We start from the raw sequence: 23,176 nt of genomic DNA, 5'->3' as shown, positions 1-23,176 counted from the left end.
AATGAATTCCATCATTTTCTGAGAGTCAGGGGGAACCGAGGTTGATGAGTTGGACGGCTCCTGTTCAGGCTCCTCCGCCACCGTGCCCGACAAGGCCTTCGTAAACCTATTGATCGAGCTTTGTTTCTTTCCTGTCCCCTTAGTCATGGTGCCGGATGGATAGGAGGCCCGGGGACCAAGGGGGGGGAGACGATATACCAAGGCGGAGCAAGAAGGGTAAGAGGTTTCCGGGGGGGGGCAGGTAAACTGTTCGGGGTGTTCAGGGGGTTTAGAGGCACGCAGAATTGCAACACAGTGCGGAGCAGTAATTGGAATTGGAATTGGAGCCTGTTGAAGTGCGGTTGGCCGCCCACCAGTGGGGCCAGGGGAGACTCCTCCAGCCAGACACAATGGGCACAGGTTGAGTGGACCGCGGGTGAGGTTTACTGGAGTGGACTATCCTGGTAGCATGGAGTGAGGGTTGGAGGCCGGAGAGCCAGTGCAGTAGCGGCGTCCAGGAGAGCTGTAACTCTGGGCTCCGGTGGAGAGGTAGGGGAGAACACCTCACTCTCCAGAGAGTAGGCTGCTAGAGAGCCTAAGTGTGCTGATCATGGGTGAGTATGAGGCAGAATGGAGTCCGGGCCCGACAGCAGTTAGACGGGGTGGGGATCCCGGGTTCACGGGATATCCTGATGGAGTGGAGGATCCACTTGCCGTGCAGTCCGAGTGGTGGGCATGGCACTGTGAGTGTCAGAAGAGGTCTGCAGGGCCCCTGGGTCTACCCCAGGTGTATACAAGTGGAGGATGTGGTTAGCATAGGCCTGCAGAGGGGCCTCCCCATGGGGCGCCTCAGGGAGGCCAGGGGGTCCCAGGCCAGGGAGAGGCCTCAGTCCAGCAGTCCGAGAGTGGGCCCGGTGTGTTGGCGTTGAATGGGAGCGTGGGATACGCGGACTACTGTCCGGGGTGACCACCCCGGCACAGCCATGGCCACCAGAGAGCGTTGGGAGATGAGGCTACGAGAATGTGGTGGGGGGGCAGAGCCCCAGTAAGGCCCCCTTTGTTAGTAGCAGGAGTAGGCATGGGCACCGGTAGCAGTCTCAAGACAGTGCAGGGTAAGATAGGTGGTGCCCAGGTCCAGACAGTGATAGAAGCAGGGGGCTCCGGGACTCACTATGGACATCAAGGAGGAGGCAGTGGCTCCCACAACACTCCCGGGAAAGGGACACCCGTGACAGAATCTCACGGGCCCCGGGATTCAGCACGCCACCCAGGAGGGGCGGCGGAGCAGGACACTCTGCCATGTGAAGGACCTCCGGGTCCAGGGAGGCATCCAAACAGCACAGGCACCGGGTGTCAGCGCGCCGCCTCCGAGAGGCAACAAGGCGGGCGCGGAGCAGACGTTTGATTACGTGGGGGCCTCCATGTCCAGGCCTGTGGAGGCGACATGATCGGGGCACCCAGCAATGGAGAGGCCCTCCGAGTCCAGGTGGGCGGGTAAGTACCTCGGGGACTCAACGCCAGGCGGCCGCCCAGGAAGGGTGGAGGAGCGGAGTGCCCCGCGGTATTAAGGACCTCTGGGTCCATGCAGGAAGCAGGCCCCCCCGGGCCACGGGTGGATAAGGTAGGAAGGCCGTAACGTGCGATTCTCGCGCCCCTCCCCCACTGCAGGCCTCCGATCCTCAGCCTCATAATAATAATAATAATAATAATAATAATAAATAATAATTAGGCTTTTATATAGCGCTACAAACCCTCAGGTATCTGAGCGCTGCTTATTATTACCCACGGTGTGTGGTGCTCATTTATCGACCTCGGAAGGATGAAAGGCTGAGTTTGGCCCCGCCGGGATTCGAACCTGCGTTAACAGGCTCTGCACGGGTGTCAAAGCGGGCGCTCTACTCGCTGTGCCACTTGACCGACTTCATGGTGAAGTCGCGCTGGAGCCGGACAGGTGTGACAGAGCAGCATCAGCTCCCAGTCCTGTTTCAATGCCGCATATCTCGGTAACAAAGTGGACCCAAGACACGGGGTTCAGGCGGTGGGCGCTAAGGACCAACAGTAGACCATTGAAGTTGGTGGTAGAGTGTGAATCAGCGCACCACAGGAGAATTTTCAATCGAATATCGCCTCGTAGGACAGAGCTCCGAGTCAGGCGGGCCATCTTTAACGAGCGCAACAGCGCCCCCTTCTTTTGTTCTGAATCAGAAGCAAGCCTGTCGCAGAAAAAAATCCCATATTTTTCCCAGCAAAACCCCCTTTACATTGCTAGGCCAAGACGGGGCCTTATTCCACATTACACTTTTAAAACGGGTATTTTTCCTTATTTGCAAAAACACATTTTAACACTTTGTGAAGTCTGCTGGTGTGTCCCTTTCCAAAGGTTTTCTCTTCCATCTGACTTCCCAACATTATTTTGCAGTCCTAGTCAGTTTCTCTTATACAGCAATCTGTTTAAGACACAGGTCCACTGAAATTGACATATGCCCTTAGAGCTAGGGTTCCTTTTGAAGCATTGATTTTTGACATTTTGTAGCTCAAAAGTCAAGCGTTTTCCCGTGTGGCTGAAAGTAAGGCTTCTGTTGATTTCCCAGATATGGTCTAACACAGCCTTTTATTCACAGTTAATGCTCTCTTCTGCTGGCGCACAATCTGAATATGGATCGGCATGGCATCACTGATAAAAGCAGTGTGATGTTGAACAGATGAAAAGAGCATCAGAGCGGCATCATTTTAAATGTAAAATATTTCCCTTTTTCAATGGGAACTTTTTTTTTAGCAAGCAGAGAAAGCAGCGCTGCTTTTCACTTTGCTTCTTTAGTACACACAAGAACACACCCTGGCAGCCTTTCTCGATGTGCCCCCTGTTCCAACTTGCCCAATGGTGCTTAGCAAAACAGTGCATCCATCATTTTGTAGCTGCAAAATGCAGTTTTGATGTGAGGCAGTGGTGTCCAAGGAGCCAGCACAGCCAGTTTGCTGTTAACTGCTGAAGTGCAGCTTGGTTATGGATGGGAATTCTGCTGAGTGGGTCAATGTATCCCACAGTAATGCTATTTGCTTTGGCGGTATCCCGTCACAATTACCGCCAACCTCCTGATGAGTCCCATAATCTGTATCCCCCCCCCCCCCTAGTTTTTTCTACAAATGGTCAAATCAAAATGGTCTATTGGCAGATCTGAGTCAAAGGGGATAACCAACAGCTTGGTGGAATATCCAAGGGTGTTACATCACACTTTTCAAAATGCATCAGCTGTTTTAAAATGTAAATTATCTGCTTGGCCATTCGATATAAATAATGTATGTTAAGAGCCTTGCCACATTTTCTATATCGAATTAACAACCCCTGTCCCCGCTCCACTGTTCCTTCAATTTAATTGCAATGGAACAGAGTTACTGTCCTGTGTCCTAGGAGTCGTTTCAAAGGTTTGCTTCAATATATTGACCTGAGGGAATGTAATATCTGCCTGGTGTCCTAACATTCATCAGTGTAGATTGTAACTCTTACCCAGATCTGAGTTTAACGAAACTTTGAACAACCAAGGGGATTTAGACAGACTGTAGTCATAGTACAGGGGAAAGGATGGCCTTGATGCCCACGGCCCACCACGGTTACCCTTCTAAGAATTCTTAGTCTTGCTGCATTTGCATGTTAAAGGGGGGAGGGGTTGCTCTTGCCTGCGTGTGTTCTACATATGGAATTGAAAAGATAATCGGAGTAAGTACCAAAGTTATAAAAACAGAAGAACTGTTTATTGTTTATTAATTGTTTCAACAATCGGGTTTCAGCCAACACGTGTTTTGACCTTTTCACTTGCTGTGATCTTTTCAATTCCATATTGGAAGCACACGCAGGACAGGGTATCCCTCCCCCTAGCCGCCCTCTTTTGACTTTTCAGTTTTGCTTGTGACGTTTGGGCTGCGTCTAGACCCGTGCTGCTCAATTAGCCAATGTATTTTATTGTGTGTTCTATGTTAAGGGGGAATGGAGTTACTCATGCTAGAGGAGGCCGTTAAGGCGGAATGGAGTTACTCATGCTAGAGGAGGCCGTTAAGGCGGAACGGAGTTACTCATGCTAGAGGAGGCTGTTAAGGCAGAACGGAGTTAATCATGCTAGAGGAGCCCGTGAAGGCGGAACAGAGTTGCTCATCCTAGAGGAGCCTGTTAAGGAGGAACAGAGTTACTCATGTTGGAGGAGCCCATTGCGTTTTTCTGTTTGCGTTTGGATGTTGACCTCTCCACTGGGATCCTGCACAAGCTGACCGAGCATGATCGATAAGATCGGATTTTGCTTGGAAGGGTTTATGAACTGTGGATTTCATGTCTTTTCCCCTCATTTTACGGAATATGTCCATACTTTGCCTTAGCAGATCTATTGTTGTTTAAAAGCAGGGCAGTCATTCAGAATAAGAAGTTGTCAGGAACTGGAAGGTCGGGGTTGTGTGCTAGTTGGTTTACTGTTGCCATATGTGATTGTGCTCGTGTAATTGAATGGGAACTGAGGAGGCTTGGACAAGGTCTTTGCCATGTGAGAGGTTTAGTGTGATCATACATTTTAAAATAGGTTAGGTTAACCTTAAAGAAAACGGCTGTTCTTTCCTGACACTTCAGCATGTTCGCTTTGGGTGGTTCCACAGTAAGTACAGCACAAATATTGCTTAAAAAAAAAGAACCCTACTGTATGCCATAGACAAAATGCAAGGTCAGCATTAGACCATCACATGTTATTGCATCCTATAGTATCACTGCATCTTGTTGAACCTGTTGTGTATGTGTTTCATAAAGTCTCTACTGTCATTACAGAAATCCCATGGGCTTGCTGAGGATACAGAATGGGCTTCTCAAAATCTAAAACAAACCCTTAATATTTAGCCAAGTAGGTTTGAAACACACAAAACACTGGATGGCTGTCATAGCCTTGTGCATTTGTGGGTCTCAAGTATCACACATTGGTGACGATTGCGGGTTCTCCCTCTCTGAAGGCAATTTGTGACCACTCAGTGCCATTTTGTCTCTGCGCTGTTCAGGTGATGCTCAAGGTGATTTAATTGGTGCTTTTCTGTCCTCTCGTAGAGAACTAACCTTGGATGAACCGCCACACACTTGCTGGACTGGAATGTGTGGTTATCCCCAACTGATCTCCCAAATCCACGTCATCTCTGCATCTGGCTTGAAGGAGCAGGACTCCCAAGGAGGTATGGCATTAGCAGTACATGGTAGGGAGCCACCTATTGCAGGCCAAAGGGCTTGTCCAGCAATCTGTGCTGTTTTAATGATTAGATAATTTGTAAGCATGCAATAAAATGTGCAACTTATTGCAACCATTATCAGTGTTGGATACAGAGTGAAGCTTCCCTGCTCTCCACATTCGGAGAGCACGGAAGCCATTGTATGCCTCAGAAAGCCGCGCGTAACTACGGTCATAGGCCTTCTCTGGAATCTTGCTCAGAACGCATCTCTTTTAAACCACTGGCAATGAGCAGAGACTTGTGGGAGATAAAATGTGGGCGGGGTTTGACATGCCGCCATCTCCCCGCTTCACCCTCCTTGGCTGAAACTCTGCTGCCTTCTGTTTGTGGGCATGCTTTCGTGCCGTCACGGATCAATTGCAACTTAACGTTCCAGTTCCAGGAGTGGGCTTGGGGGGAATGTACTACCAATCCTCATCTCAACTCTGTGTGAACCGTCAAGTAGAGCATGTATAGCCTTCGGAACATGCCAGTGGGATGACGCAAATGCTCCCCATATCAAACCTCTTCAACCATGAATCACGTATTATTTCAGACTCCACATTTCCAAAGCCTTGCTCTTGCCACCCTCATTTCAACGAGCTGTTGAGGGGTTCAGTCTCATCAGTTAAACATGTTGCCCGTTTCTCGTAGAAATGAGCGGAGTGCATGTTTGGGAACGTCCTTAATACCAATGGGAAGATTAACTTGGGGTTGACCGCATTCCCCCTCACATGAAAAGAAGAAAATACTATACTACTTTTAGGACAAATGTTCATTTTTAGAGCAGAGCTTTAGTCCACCCTTGTCCAGTGGCCCCAAATAATGATCCAAAATGTGACTGCTATGCGCTATTGCCAAACCCATGGATGCCCACCTGGAAAGCAATGGGATTTCTCTGACCATTACTCAATTAGGGGGAAGCCTCAGCATTTCAACATTTTGCAAAAGTGTGAGAGACTCTCTAGAAAAAGGCATAGTCCACACGTGGAACTGTCGTGCGGTTCACCTGTACCTCCAGGTTGTTAGGGTCACCATGCTTCCCTAAGGGCTGACTGGGGACAAACCTTCCAACTGCATAAAACATCTACCCCAAAATAGGAGCTAGGAATCCCCGCGAACAGTGGAAGGTCTTTATGAGCTGGGCACTCACTTCTGCACTCAGAGAGAGGTATGGGACATCCTGCAACACATTATTTATTTATACCAGGTCCTTAAGATGCTTCTCCCAACATATGTAACAATTATACATACAGAATACCAGCTCTGTTCAATACTCACTGTCAGCCAACCATACGTCTAGTCGTTTCCTAATGCGCACACAGGGATAAATGAGAACAGGCAACAGAACATGCATACAGTGCACACTACATGTAGTCAATACTGCTCAATGAGCGCACCGCCTTGCTGCCCTCAGGGCAGGAAGAGAAGAATGAGTCCATGGGTATCAAATAGGTTTCATTACATCATCTACTCATACATTCTCGCTGGGTTTTAGTCTCATAGTCATCTCACAATTCAACAATAAAGCATATAGCAATTATAATAATAATATTTGTTTTATTTTTTATAACGGGCTTAATACCGAAGAGGTTTCGGACAATCATCCACTTGTTGTGGTGGGCTACCTTACATCACGATTGGACATAACCCATCTCTTAAAAGCGTAGACACTTGTTGGTTACAGTACCAGAATTCAACTCTCAATGTATTCCCTCCTAAACACCTGAAATGATGCAGACCCAATCGAAATGCAATACACCTGAAATGTTGTAGGCCCACTCTACATGCAATGCACCTGAAATGTTGTAGGCCCAATCTAAATGCAATACACCTGAAACGATGCAGGCCCAACCTAAATGCAATGCACCTGAAATGATGCAGGCCCACTCGACATGCAATACACCTGAAATGATGCAGGCCCAATCTACATGCAATACACCTGAAATGCTGTAGGCCCAATCTAAATGCAATACACCTGAAACGATGCAGGCCCAATTTAAATGCAATACACCTGAAATAAATGCAATGCACCTGAAATGATGCAGGCCCAATCGACATGCAATACACCTGAAATGATGCAGGCCCAATCGACATGCAATGCACCTGAAATGATGCAGGCCCAATCTACATGCAATACACCTGAAATGTTGTAGGCCCAATCTAAATGCAATACACCTGAAACGATGCAGGCCCAATCTAAATGCAATAAACCTGAAATAAATGCAATGCACCTGAAATGATGCAGGCCCAATCTACATGCAATACACCTGAAATGATGTAGGCCCACTCTACATGCAATGCACCTGAAATGATGCAGGACCAATCTACATGCAATGCACCTGAAATTATTCAGGCCCAAACTACATGCAATACACCTGAAATCATGCAGACCCACTCTACATACAACATGAAATACACCTGAAATGATGCAGGCCCAATCTACATACAATACATCTGAAATGGTCCAGACCCAGTCTAAATGCACTACACCTTTAAATGATGCAGGCCCAATCTAAATGCAATACACCGGAAATGATGCAGGCCCAATCTAAATGCAATAGACGTGAAATGATGAAGGCCCAGTCTAAATACAATACACCTAAATGATGCAGGCCCAGTCTAAATGCAATACAATTCACCTGAAATGATGCAGGCCCAGTCTAAATGCAATACACCTGAATGATGCAGGCACAATCTACATGTAATACATCTGAATTGATGCAGGCCCAATCTACATGCAATGCACCTGAAATGATGCAGGCCCAATCTACATGCAATGCACCTGAAATGATGCAGGCCCAATCTACATGCAATGCACCTGAATTTATGCAGGCCCAATCTACATGCAATGCACCTGAAATGATGCAGGACCAATCGACATGCAATGCACCTGAAATGATGCAGGACCAATCGACATGCAATACACCTGAAATGATGTAGGCCCACTCTAAATGCAATGCACCTGAAATGATGCAGGCCCAATCTACATGCAATGTACCTGAAATGATGCAGGCCCAATCTACATGCAATGCACCTGAAATGATGCAGGCCGACTCTACATGCAATGCACCTGAAATTATGCAAGCCCAATCTAAATGCAATGCACCTGAAATGATGCAAGCCAAATCTAAATGCAATACACCTGAAATGATGCAAGCCCAATCTACATGCAATGCACCTGAAATGATGCAAACCCAATCTACATGCAATACACCTGAAATGATGCAGGCCCAAACTACATGCAATACACCCGAAATGATGCAGGCCCAATCTAAATGCAATACACCTGAAATGGTGCAAGCCCAATCTACATGTGATGCACCTGAAATGATGCAGGCCCACTCTACATGCAATGCACCCGAAATGATGCAGGCCCAATCTAAATGCAATACACCTGAAATGGTGCAAGCCCAATCTACATGTGATGCACCTGAAATGATGCAGGCCCACTCTACATGCAATGCACCTGAAACGATGCAGGCTCAATCTACATGCACTACATCTGAAATGGTGCAGGCCCAATCTGCATGCAATTCACAGCCAAGCATCTCCATAAACCAACGTATCATGAGACATGCTCTTCTGTATGTCAAGGCACACATACCTTCACAGGAGAACTAATTCCTTCTTAACCCCACCTACTCGCAGGTGGCCAAGGCAAGATCATAAATCACATTTGCTGGAAGCTAATGCAACTCTTGCATCATATGGCTAGCATGGTGGAGAAAACACTTGCAGTGGCATTTAAAGCATGCCTGTCTATTTGCTATTGCATAAACCTCTTCAACAGAAAGAGAATCAATGCGCGTGGGAGGGGCCCAGAAGCATACACACCGATCTTGCTACTCTGAATATGCAGTCCGCCCGGGCCATGGGCAGCATGCGCTGCCCTGCGTTCGGCGCCATCATCGGTCTGGTGATTGGCTGGGGCACTTATAGAGGTCTTCAATGGTGGGCTCCTGTGGGGAGAGCTCCAAGGCACCCCTCCATGTAAATACAAATGACCAGGCCTACGAGTAAGTAAACAATGGTTTCCTTGCCTCTTCATAATCTAAACGAACAGCTAATAGGTCAGTGTGAAATACGCAAAAGCCTTCCTTTTGCCGGAAGCCCCCTTGCCTCAGCAGTTGCATCTTCTCCGAACACACCTTGGTGCCATCTGAATGTAGCAGAGTGCTCCTCACTTAATATTTTGTTTAAAAAAAAGGGCAGAGGACACACAACTTTATCAACAAATACTCTAGGCAGCTCAAAAAGTAAACAAAATGCAAAGTGTCTTCGCTTGACCAAAACATCTTCTGTACCGTTGTTGTTTTTTTTTTAATATAGCGCTTTTATCAAAGGCTGAGTTGGCTTTGCTGATATTCAAACCCTGCGACCTGCAGATCAAACACCGATCACAGCAATGAGCATTTAACCCGCTGAGCCATCTTACCGGCTATGTCTGGAGAGACTCTTTACAAAGGACAAGGTCACCGTGTTCACAGATTGTGCGAGATGAAATTTGGATATGGCAATAGCTTCCATCTTTTTATGACTGGTCTTGCAACACACTACTCGTACATATGCAACATATGTTTGCAAATAAGCATTTGTATATATGTCAGGCTATGTAACGCCTTGCTTCACCATCTTATTCTATGAGCTATATAATGAATGGATATATGCGAACTTAGTAAGTACATCACTTCAAAAGCATTCTGCTTCTAATAAGAGATGCTGTATACAGGGGAGTTGCTAGGTCTGGAAAAGACCCGGGGCTAAGCTGATGTCGGAACTGTTGGGACTGGGGGCTAGCTAGTCTTTTGGCTGTAGCTTCTGAGATTCTATCCGGGGCTACAACCAAAAGATCAGGGGCTATAGCCCCCTTAGCCCCCCCCCTAGCAACGCCCCTGGCTGTATATATCCACACATCTAGTGCCTTAATCTAAATTATGTTAAATGGCACCTAAGCGCTAGTAGGTGCTGCAAACGGAATGACAGCAAGCATTGAGACACTTGCATGTGCATGCATTAATCAATACATGACTACTCAAACGCTAGAAATTCTGCTTTCCCTTGTTTTCTATGGGACATCTACTAGGCCCCGGCCTCCCGAGTCAACATCTACACTTAATGTCTATGTGAGCACACATATGGCTTGAAGGGGCAGCATTTCCTACATTTGCTGCTCCAAGGTTTATTCCAGGTGGGGTAGTCTGGGCAGAAATGCATGTCAGAATGCTTGCTCTGTGCCTAGAGAGACACTGGACCCCAGCTGCACTCACTGAGAGCAGAAACACCTGTCGGAGGCTGCTGTCGGTGTGCGTTATCAAAGGAGAATTGCCCTGGCATTGTGGCGCTGGTCTGGCCATTTGAGTTGAACCTGACTGTTGGACCTCATGACATTTCTCCTCCTGTATGCCCACAGAGATCAAATCTAATTGTAAACCCTCCTGATTGGACATCACCCCACAGAACACAGTAGCTGTTTGCCTTTATTCACAGTTGAGGCTCATGACCGCTGCACAATGCAGTCTTTCTTTCCAAATGTATGGAGCCAATACAATATTGGATAATGCACCACTTATTAAAATTGAATCAACAAACCAAAAACTGAATTCATATGTAATACCCCCTCCCCAGTCAAAGCCATCTAATCTCTGATCTCTCAAGAAATCCTCGCAATCATTGCACACAGCTGTCACCATGTCAACGGATTTAATGTGCAATGTCAACCTTCGCATCAAGAACCTTGTGACAGGAGGTCAGCACTAGCTATGCCTGCTTGGAAACGGTAAAGGCCAATCCCAGGCTCTAAAACTCAAGAAAAACAAACTAGAGACAATACATTCATAAAAGGCGGAGGGCTCCTGTTCAAAACGAGATGCAACTACTATGCAAGTGTAGAAAGATGTGATGGTCTGCTAGCACACCGTCTTCTTAGTAATGGACAATGAAAAGTCAATGAGTGCAATTGGAGGCGCAACTGATGTTCTAACATATGAGCCTACAGAAATCAATACGGAGTTCAGACAATATTATACCAAGCTGTACACACCGTATGTTCAAATGAATACCTAGTGATATGAAGTCATGAATTGAAGGATGCAACTTGAAGAGAATGAAACCCGAAGGGAGACTCGGCATGGAAAAAGATCTGAATGTGGGGATCAGTATGTCATCTGAATGCAGCGAAATGTCTGGGTGCGGGCGGTCTGATGGCTGAATTGTACAAGCTTATGCCGGATGAAGTATATGATCTAATGTTGGCCATGCTACTTTCTTCAAAGAATAAAGGTTTACCCCCCCCATCACTAGACATGCCACCATTTCCTTATCATTTCCTTATCTCTAAAAAATACCAATAAGTCTGATTAACACTAACAAAATAAAATATTGGAAAAGGCCTTGTCGATGATACTAGAGAACATTTTCCCCAAGATTACTGACCCTGAAAATGCAGGATTTATTAAAGAGAGACATGCATCTGAGAATGTGCGCAGACTGATCCTGACCCTATACAAAAGCCAGAAATAACCAACAGACAATGGTCTTGTCATTGGACGCAGAGAAAGCGTTTGATCGCATAGAGTGGGAGTACCTCATTGCCACCTTTAGAAGTTTTTGGACTGGGAGAAAACCTAATTCAGTGGGCACAGCTGCTGTACTCAAAACCAACAGCAAGTGTGAACACACATGGATTGTCTTCAGAGGGATTTGAACTAGGAAGAGGAACGAGACAAGGTTGTCCACTCTTCCCCACTGCTATTTGTCCTTGCAACGGAGCGTTTAGCCGTGAAGATCTGAGAAGATACCATGATACAAGGGGTTCAATTTGAAGGGGCCTCACAAACTGTGGCAGTATGCGGACGATATGCTACTGGGATTACAGAGTGTAGACACATCTCTCCTGGCAGCAATGAGACAAATCGATTCCTTGCATGATCACTGAGGATACAAAATAAACTGGTCAAAATCGGAAGCTATGCCAGCTTCAGAAGCATGTTCCAGTTGACGGCTGAGGAATTATGGCTTCAGTCGGTGCCCAGTGAGAATGCTATATTTGAGCATTTGTCTAACAAAGGACGTGGATCGCATGGTAGATGTAAATCTGAAATGTATAACTGAGAATCTGAAGGATGACCTGCGTTGGTGGAACGAACCGAGGCTGAGTCTCTGCGGAAGAGTGAATGCAATCAAGATGACATATGCTCCACATATTAATTACATCCTGAGTATGGTTCCTATGATGGTGAAAAAGAAGGCAATGAACAAGATGGAGAGTTTGATACAGTATTTCTTGTGGGATGGGAAACAACCACGTCTGAAGTTGTGGAAGCTGCAGATATCGACTGGGAAAGGTGGTTTGTTAGTCCCTGATTTTGCAAACTACCAGCTGGCCTTCGGGGCAAGGCACTTGCTTCCATTCATTGAGAATTCGATGGATGTTTGGACACAGGAGAAGACATGTAAGTGTATACCACTGTCACCCAGGGTGCTGCGAACATCAGAAGATGCAAATCGTATGCGCCGACAAAATTCTTGAGAGAATGTTGGCGTAGCCGTATGAAGCTGACCAAAGAAGATGTCTCCTGTTCCAATAAATAATCAATATGGCTGTACCCTGAGATTAAGTTGGAAGGCAAAATGCTGTTCTGGCCAAATTGGTTTCTAAGCAGTATCCAATGGCTGAGTGATCTATTTGCAGATAAAAAATGGATCAACATTAATACATTAACTACCGAAAGTGGCCTAAAGACTGCACATTTTCAGAATATTTAAGAGCGCTGTTCGTGAGAGAATCCCAGAAGAGTACAAAGATTGGAGCGAGTTGTTGCAAGAATTCAGGTTGGAAGGACACTTTGCTTCAAAGGTCTATAAACACCTGGCAAAATACAAAGAGATTAATGGGAAGCTACTTGATTAATGGTCTGAAGTATTAGACTAAACAATGAGTGTGTGCAGGTGGAACAACTCGTGCAGGAAGGTGACCTTGACATCATTAAACCTGAGAGAAAGGACAAGACAGATCAACATTTGGAACAGAGTGTATTGGACACTGCAGGAACTCTACGAAAGGAGTTTACCAGAGTCAGAAGCATGCTGAAGATGCAAACAGAGTGGGATCGTTTAAGCATGTGATGTGGGAGTGCTGCAGTTTAAGGTAATTCTGGAAAGCAGTTACATTGAATATGAACAAAGTACTAATGCTTGATGTGGATTATGACTTTACGAGCATTGTCTTGTGGGAGGAGGATTTAATAGCTGATATGTCATTCCCGCAGCGATGTTGGTTCTTCAGGGCATCATTATCTGCAAAGAAACATATACTACGGGAATGGAAGAGTGAACAGGTGCCCTCAGCCTCTGCTTGGGTAAGGGATTTACAGCAAATGTCTGCAATGGAGAGGGTGATCATGCACAAGAATAAGAAGGGAAACCTTTATGAACAAATCTGGGAGAGGTTCATGGAGCTGAAAAATCTATGCATTCAGAGACCGTTATATTCAGAATCATGTAGTTGATATTGAAGGAGTTATGTTAGTAATGTTATAATTGTTGACTATTACTGTGAAGGAAAGTGGGTTGGAACTGTATGTGTATTCTATCAAATGTGTCAAGTTTTTGAATGTCATGTCAATACATTTTAATAAATATGTAAATACAAAAATAAAATCATATATAGAAAGCACAACCTACACCCGACAGCATCATGGTGCTAGGGAGTAACCCAAAAGCAAGCATGCCACGCAGTGACATGCTGCAAGAGCTCAAAATGGGGGGAGTAGCCCGTTTTCACTGCTTCTCAGTAACGGTAAACACTGCTCTATCAAACAGTTACTTGGTAGTGACTTCCACAATCTTGGAGACAAGTATGATAAGGAGGGACCACTCAGACATTTAAATCAGGGACCCACAAGAGACAAATTTATAGATATGTGCACCCTTTTGGAATTTCCCCATCATGAACTCTGAGCTGAACCAAAGGGAGGCGGTGGCACGCAGGTATAAAGAGTCTTAAACTACATCCTCCTGGCCACCAGCAAACAGTGTAATCTCTAAGTGATGGTGAAACATGATCTGTTTTTTTGAGGGAAAAGATCAATTTGGCCACTGCATACTGACGTGGTTGCAGCCATGCACTGTTGCCCCATGCAAAACCATGATATTCACTGTGGCCTCAATTACACACATGCATTTACCAGCATAGTCATCTGTTCAAGCAAAGAATAAAACAAAATCGGTCAGATTTCTAAGATGGAAAAATGTTGTCTTAATGATAACACTGATCTTTGGTGTGTATTCCCACATTGTAAACCTTGCCCTGGACAAGGACTGAGGCACTGTGTATCAGATAGTCCAATGCAGAGATCTCACAATTCAATGCCATCTATTTTAGTTTGATTACACCATACTCGTTTTCAGTTCATGAAGTACATTGTCATTGTGATTCAGTTTTTACACATGGTAAACTGTGCACCCATATCCTGTTTGAGCCTAGTTAGGATCGGAGTATGGTCTGCATGCATATTATATTGGAGTTCACATGATATTACCATTTCTGCCATTCTAAAAAGAATCTATTCTTAGTGAAGTTGCACCAAGAGGCAATTTTCTAGTGCCTGATTCAAATGTTGGAACAGCCATTGATGATGGCTGTGTATTTTGGCGAGGGGGGATAGTTCAGGGGCAACGTGTTTGTCTTAGAAGCAATCTCGACCGTGCGCTTTGAAACTAATCTCTGTTATTAAGCACGTTATAAAAGAACACTTACAATTACAATTTGACAAAAAGGACTTTATCCAGAAAAGAGCCAACTCCCAAATGCCCAGCTTATTCAAATAGTCAATTAGGACACAGCAATTCCACTGCAGTGAAGGTCATGGAAAGCTCCAGTAGTACAAGGGCCTATGCTCTATCGGAGCCCATAGTACTTCTGTCATCCACCACTGCCAGAATTACCCGTTCTTTGCATTGACCCGATCGATAGCCTGCTTGTTGGGTTTGCCCAAAGTTTATAGTTGTTGACTAGCCACTTTTCTATTTCCCCAGGAAAAGAGAGTTGGGATATAGGACGATCATTTACTAGGTCCGTTCTGTAGAAGTGTGGACATTTTTAGCAGTGGGTATACTTCATGTATCAGATCCATCAGCATTCGTTCCTTGATCAGGGATAGTTTCCGGATGTTGTCCCGTGTAATGCGAGGGTTGATTTGTTAAATTAGTTTAGGTGGGCAATGGCCTTTGGGCTAATAGGACAGACATATTAGGTCTAATTACTCTTTTTCATCCAAAAAGTACTATCCTTTGAAACATCCTTGAGTAAGATATGTTTGCCATCAGCTGTGTGGGCCATCACACCCACTAGACAAGGTCAAATAAAAGTGGGAAAAAATCCCACAAAATGGTCTAGCAAGGATTTAACAGAATTTAAGCTTGGACCAAAAAAAACATGTAAGCATCCCGGTTAATTTTGGCTACCAGTTTAATAGTTTTGGCATACATAAGTGCTACACTACCTTAGAGTAGAGCAAGTCAGTGAGTTTAATACAGAGCCTCTGTGATGGAGTTATTGGGTAATGGGGGAATATCAGAAGCTGTTAATTCTCAAAGTATAGGAAACATCCCTTTAGACTTTTTTGTCGTAGGATTGCATGGAAGGTGGGAAAAAGGTGTTGTTAGCTCTAAAAATCTTGGTTTTATTTTCAGATTATCAATCTTTGAGATGTTTTCCAGTATCTGGTCTATAATTCAGTTGTCTTATGCTTTCAAGTTCTCGAAATATGGGCTTAAATTCTGTTAAGCCCTTGTTATACCATCTTTGGGATGTCTTTCTTAATTTATTTAATTACCTAGTGGGTCAATGGCACCCAGAGCTCTAATTGGTTTAGAATGATAGGAGGAAAAAGACAACCTCTGCATTATTTATCGAACATCTAATGAGAACACATTTTAATGAAGCCTGACAATAGACTTGACACTGGCGACCATTTATTCCACAAAGTTTTCAGCCTTTCTGTGTTATGATGGGGTGGGGGTATGGCACAGTGGCCCTTCCAACTCGCGGGGAGTGTTGAAACATGGAGGAGTGTGACGTAAGTGTATGCCCCATAGTATGGGCTTCTCTGCTCGTTCATTGGATGAATTCTAAGTCAGAGAGAGAGGTAGATTAAAGGGCTGGTGGCAATTAATGTGTTCCCCGAGCCAGTAGGTCAGGTCGCCAATTACAATTAAATGAGCGCAGCGAGTATTTGGATTATTAGATCTGCAGGTTTGGAATGACGGTCTGAATTGGCTTTGGGGATCTACGAATCAGTAAAACATTGCATGAGTTGCTGTTGTTCAGCAAGCAAAGCTAAGCACCTCTGAGTTGGGTAAATCCTGTGGTAGTGCCCTTCTCACATGCCCGCTGAAATCCTGGCCCACCACCCTAAGAAGTTCAACCTCTTGCTGCCACAGTCGCCTAAGCACTTGCTGCTTTCATCAGACTGTGCTGTTGCTTCCTTTTTACAATGCCTTTCCATCAGCGCTTGTTCCATATTCAAAATGGCCAGCCCGACTGATAATTCATTGGAGCACCAGAGATCTTTCGGGAGATTGTTACCTTTGAAGAACACTGGACTTGACCCAAGGTTCAAGAAAATACAAACCCTTAGTCCGTCCTCCCCGGACTAGGACAGGGGTATATCGGACACATTAAGCCGACCCTGCAATGCCACTGGCCCTCACTATTCACAAGCCACTCATTGGCCGATGACTTATGCAGGTCTATAGCAGCAGGAATATCGGAGGCCACTTAGCTCTATTTTTAAGAAGCCCACTCATTTTATGTTGAGCGACTGTTATCTGAGAATATGGGGCGCACGCTACTCTAATCTCTCTATGCAGGGTTGTCCAAGGCCATGCCTCAAGGGCAGGAATCCTGACGGGTTTTCAGGGTATCCCTCATTAATATACATGGAGGATTGGGGGGAAATGTATGAAATCATTGTATGAAAATTGATCTCATGAATATTAATGAGGGGTATCCTGAAAATCCAACATGTTTCCCGTCCTCGAGGCCTGGAGTTGGACAACCATGCTTCTTTGCGCTCATGACATGGCCTCAGGCTGATTTCATACACCAGTGTGTGTCCATTGTTGGAAAAAACAGTCCAAAAATGAGCAAATCTCCCTAAAATGGAAAGCAGCATTTCGGTCAAAAAGTACAATTTGCCAACAAGGGGCCTAAAAAGTATAGGTATAGATGGAGAGTTAAGTGAAAATGCAGGGGACTAGAGAAAGTAATGACAAGGTGCAATTTGCCCATTGGTCATACCTCAGGCCCTTCCAAACTACCCAAAGTAGCTACTAGGCCTGGGCTTTGCAGTCATTGGAGCTCCTTTGGCTTTGGCCAGTGGCTATGGTCTTTGGGAATATTCTAGACCCCACCAAGTCATTTACTCTCCTTTCGGATGCATGGGTCACTGGCCGGTACGATCCACATAACACTTTCTGGCCACAACATTGCCTAAGAATGTACTGGCTTAACCCAGATACCACTAATCCGTTTTGGCCTCTTTTGGACATATTTTGAAAAAGACTGGACACATTTTCCCATCAACTTTGTGAAAGCGCTTTTTGTGTATTTATTTGTTTTTATTTTCTATGTTTTGTGAGGCCAATGCCTGCTCCTCTTAAAGATTACGCACAAATATGTGCAGTGGCTGAGAGCAAACCTTTGTCTAGGCAGAATAAATGGTTCTGGAGCTCCCCTTTCCCCGCTAACTTTGCGGCCCTTGAAAAAGCTGCTTAAAACTTTGCAAAAACAAATCCACTGGTTCTATATGTTTTTGTTTTATTAAGTATTTTGAAGATTCATCGTAAGACACCAAAGTTAGAAGTGGCGCAAAAAGTGATATCACTATCTAGAGTCCAATATATATAGACTCGTACGAAACCTCTTCGCAAGACTCACTTTTCCAATGGAAGCTAATTTTTGTTTACCTATTGTGTGAATTGAGTGACGAACATGATATTTTCAGCGTAGTACTCTAACCATGTTTTTCTTGGTCATGGTGTGAGCTTGTACGTGGTGTCTGTTCTGGATGGCTATTGGAGTGGCGTGTTAAACGTGTGGCATTTACAGTGTACTTTTGTTTGTGGTGGTGTTGGCTGGCAGGAGTAATTTGCAACTGACTATATAGATCATTTATTTTCAAGGTAAAGGCTACGTGTATGCCTGGAAATCATAGACTGTTTGGAGAGGTGTCCTGAAAACCAGCTTTTTTGTGGGTCAAAACATTTGTTAGCGTTCTTTTAGGACATGACAGCGTTTATGAGATGTCACCATATTTGTCATGTGTTCAGATGTGACCAGATCAGTTGCTTGCCAGACTTGTTGAACTTTTATTGGTGAGGTTAAAAGTTAGAAGAAAACATGTTTTTAAATTTTTCCTATGTAAAATGTCTGGTCAACATAGCTATAGAATTTCGGCCATATTAGAAATCAACTGGACATCGCTAGAGCTGCACCTCACAGAGCGGACTTCTCAGGCCTTATCAAGGATTAAGCAATACTATACAGGAGGCAACTGGGCCAATAAAATTCTCGGTCCCAAATTAGCCAAACGCAAGACCCGTAACAACATCTCGGCTCTAATAGACGATGAGGGGGTTTTGCACAAAGACCAGCACAGGATATTAAACTGGGTCCATAGATATCATGTAACGACTAACGAAGCCGCCCCTCCAGACGAGGCAGTCTCGAAGGGCTACCTGAACCAGGCCACCTTCCCACCGCTTTCCTCCACAGCCATCACACAATTAGACCAGCCGATACAGGAAGCAGAGGTCCTAGCAGCTATCAACTCCCTTAAGAACACAGTCCAGGTCCAGACGGATTCTCTGCAGAATTGTACAAGATTTATTGCGAGATTCGTTCCCCACATCTCACCCAGGTTATTTTAATGGCTTCCATGAAACCGGGACCACAGCGCAATTGATGGTTGAGACAGCCACAATCCTAATCCTGAAACCCAGTAAAGACTCCAAGTTACTAGATTCTTACCGCCCGATTACCCTCATTAACAATGATGCCTAAATACATCATGATCCTGGAAAAGTTTCTGATGACAGTTCTACTGTCACTTTTTCATCAGGATGAGACAGGCTTCATCGCAGGGCGATGTACCCAAGACAATATCAGAAAAACCCTGAATCTGGTAGAAAATGCAGAGAGATGGCTCTCAAAGCAGGGGGTCATAGTCCCTGATGCCCATGAGGCCCTTGACCGCCTTGGCTGGTCCTACCATTAAGGTCTCCTCCTCCGGGCGGGTTTCATCCCTATACTCTGTGTTTACTTAATAGTGAACTACTCCATGCCCACCACCTGGATTGTGATGAATGGGAATGCCACCCACCCTGTGACTGTGGCTATAGGTACCAGACAAGGCTGCCCACTTTCCTCTCTTCTTTGCCCTCTCAATGAAGCCTACTGCATTCTGGGTTTGCAGCAACCAGGCCATCAGGGGGATCCCATCACAGGGCCAGGAGCACAAGTGTTCCCTGTATGCCGATGACTTTCTGATCACGGTGACGGAGGCCAATGAATCGGTAGCCAGCCTTATGGCCGAGCTTGACAGCTTCGGTTCGGTCTCTGGATTTGAAGTCAACTATTCAAAATCTCAAGGCCTGATGATAGCTCTTTGACTGAGAGAGATCCAGGCTCTAACTGAGCAGCGTTCTAACCCCTGAAAACAAGACCACATCGGTACCTGGGGGTTAATATCCCTTTTAAGGTCAAAGCCATATATGAATTAACTACACCCCCACGCCCTTCTGCCAATATTAAAGCGGATCAGAAAAGATTGGACAAGCAAATAATCTTGTGAGTGATAATGATCAGAATAACCACAATCCTAAAACTCCTCTCACTTTGTGGCCCTCCCGACCAATGTGCCCATACCGAAACTTCACACACTTCTCCCTTTTATCTAGCAGCACTGCAAGCCCAGATTAGCGAGAAAGATCCTGTTGAGCAGGAAACACTTAGGGGGGTTGGGAATCCCAGATGTATGTAGATGCTAGTTAGCCACTCAACTTTCACACACATTCTCACAGAGACAGCTGAGGGATCCCCCAACATGAACCCAAATAGAACAATCACTGACCCAGGTCCCATTGCAGCAACTCACTTTCACAAAACCTTCCCAGAACTCCCCAGGATCGGCTCACCTGTCTTCTACTAAACATACTCTTGCATGTCGCAACATAGCGACAAAGAGATGGGGTACTCCAGCTGGCATAGACCCACTTTCAACCATTATCGGCAGCCTGGACTTCAGCCTAGGCTTGCAGAAGGCAGCTTTCTCATCCTGGATGGGAGGAGGACCGAAGGAACATGGACAGCTCATCAAAAAAGGGCCCCCACTTAAGTTCATAGACTGCAAACAGAGGTTCTCCCTATGGGAAACTGAAAGGTTCCATTATTCTCAGTTACGTCACTAGGCCAGCCACCCCACGATCAAACAGAAAAGTACAAAAGACCTCAATGCTCTGGAACTTACATATCTGGCCGTATGTAATAACGGGAGAATCTCAGCACTATACAATTTGCTCGTTATGGTACGCAGGAATGATTGCCATATATGCTCAGCTGGGAATGCGACCTGGGGACCCAGATCGATGAGGACTCCTAGCATTGTATTTTGGAGCGCAACCACAAAGCCGCCAAAGTCACCACAGAATGGGAGTGCCAACTGAAACTCTGTTACAGATGATATTTTGACTCTCACAAACTCCACCACATGAACCATGAATATCCAGATAGTTGCTGGAGGAGGCGCGGAGGTCTGTTCTATGTTCTTTCATCATCAGACATTATAACGAATGCCTTTTTAAATGTGTACAAAATGAATTTCTTTTTTTGGTGGGGTTTACTCCCCCGAAACCTTCCCTCCGTCACATATTATTTTACTATTCACCCCTTAACTGCCTTTCCCACCGGCCCCTCCCCCCCAAATTTAAATTACCTTTTTCGTAATTTCATACACGTTTAAAAGGCAGATGTAGAAACTACTGGCGATGAAACAACGTTCTACCCGGAGGTCAATGTACCTACTTCCACATGTGATGGCTATGCCCCAATGCCCAAACGTTTTGAAAGAAAGCCCTCTCTCACATCAGAGCCATGCTTAAGATGTCGCTTCCCCTGGACCCATTAGTTGTCCTCCTGGGTGATCATGAAGACAGGATATATCCACTCACAGGGTACAAATCTAAGCTCCTTACACATCTCTTGCTTGCTGCTGAGATCTCCCTGGCACGCAACTGGAAGCGCCCAGAAGGCCGGCTAATTTCAATGTGGTGGGGGAAACTGTGGGAGATCCTCGCTGCTGAACAATTCACAACATTTCCTAGAGGAAAATATATGTCCTACATAGCAGAATGGCTCCCCTTTATTAATTACGCACCACACTCTTAGCATGTGGCATAAAAGCCACAATTATACAGCTACCAAGCACTGTTGTAGAGTTGTGGTGTATTGATGGGACCAAGGTGAGAGAGAGTTACAGTGGGGGGGGGGAGGATGGGGAGGTGCGGTCAGCTCATACGTGAATGAAATGTTCTGCCGTGTTACCATGATGGAATTTTAAAATAACTTGTCTTTGCTCTTTGATACTGCACTATCCACTGTCTGTCTCTTAAAGTAAAGGCCGTTTTATAATCACCACTGCTAATCTCCAGGAGAACGCTTGCCTCCCAAAGATGGCTGCAGCCATCCTCGTCTTCCCCATTACGTTTTCCGTTGACCTGATGGACCAATGCAGGCCCCCTTCCAACCATGCCCTGCCCCTCTGCATTTCTGATTGGCTGGATTGCCAAATATCATCTCCACAGAGCCCAAGCGCCAGGCGACGCCGGCCCCCCAGCAAGGCACACACACTGTCTGTGCTTGTCCAGGCCTGGCCGGCAAACCCAGCCACTTAGAATGCCATGTCTATGGAGCCTGCAACCTCAAACGTCTACTCAGAGCTGCCCAGCAATCCCCCATCCACAGTGCTTATACCAACGTGTGAAGTGTAATTCCTTCAGTACTCCACAACGTCCTGCAAGTTACGGCAAGTTCTGCCTCTCTGGTGCCTTATCTTGCCATCCTATCTCACTCCACACCACTTTTTTGCCACCAGCTCTCCCTTGTCCTTTGCTGATTAACACCAGCCAGCATTGCACCGACCCGCACAGGCCATTTGCATTAACCATAACTTCCAATTCAGCCCACATTCCCCATTCTGGGTGAGTCCAGATGCTCTTGGCCCACCTCATGTACTCCACAACCCCATCTCTCCTGTGTCCAACCCTAAAGCATACTGCTAATCTCCTTCCATCTCAGCACCCCAGCCTCTAACTAATCGGGATGTGATGCTTAATTGCGCTCTCAAAAATGTCCGCTCACTCGGAGCTCATGCCATCGTGGTCCATGACGTTATCGACCATCGCCTTGAAAATCCTTGCCACCACTGATTCCTGGCTACATAGCACATTCAACCCTCTGCTCTCTCAAGCCATACCCACTAGCTATTCCATCTTTAGAGCCGACTGGCAAAACTCCCCAGGAAGGGCTGTTGCGTTCATTGCCAAATCATCCCTACACTCTAGACGGATCCCCTCTGCTCCCATGCCAGGCTATAAATGTTTTCTCCTAAAACTCACTGTCAATCCCCTGTCTACTTAAAACCCATCAGCAGCCTACCAACCCCAGCCCACCAGAGTCAGACATCCCACTCCTGATCAAACCCCTCATCAAGCCAAGCACAAAATTCATTATACTGTGTGACTTCGGTCTGAGCTTTAACGACCTCGCTGACACTAGAGCTGCTGCACTTGCTCAATCGCTCGGACAAATTAACTTCACTTAGCTTGTTTCCTTACCCACGCACTCCAAACGGTGTATCCTAGGCTGGATCCTCACCATCAATACCTCCATTGAGGTCTCTACCCTCAC

The 23,176-nt window shown here is 45.7% G+C and overlaps 1 protein-coding gene across 1 annotated transcript in view; it reads left to right on the top strand.

Moving 5' to 3' along the window:
• The window catches only part of CAPN5 (calpain 5), an 820,088-nt gene that overhangs the window by 784,307 nt on the left and 12,605 nt on the right, over nucleotides 1–23,176 (top strand). Inside the window, exon 11 of the mRNA XM_069640007.1 lies at nucleotides 5,051–5,172. Coding sequence (XP_069496108.1) covers nucleotides 5,051–5,172 — 122 coding nt within the window. The remainder of the gene's footprint in view (nucleotides 1–5,050; nucleotides 5,173–23,176) is intronic.

Source organism: Ambystoma mexicanum, chromosome 7q (genome assembly GCF_040938575.1).
Source record: "Ambystoma mexicanum isolate Mex_15411 chromosome 7q, UKY_AmexF1_1, whole genome shotgun sequence".
Lineage (NCBI taxonomy): Eukaryota > Metazoa > Chordata > Amphibia > Caudata > Ambystomatidae > Ambystoma > Ambystoma mexicanum.
This window is presented reverse-complemented; position numbering and strand designations above follow the sequence as displayed.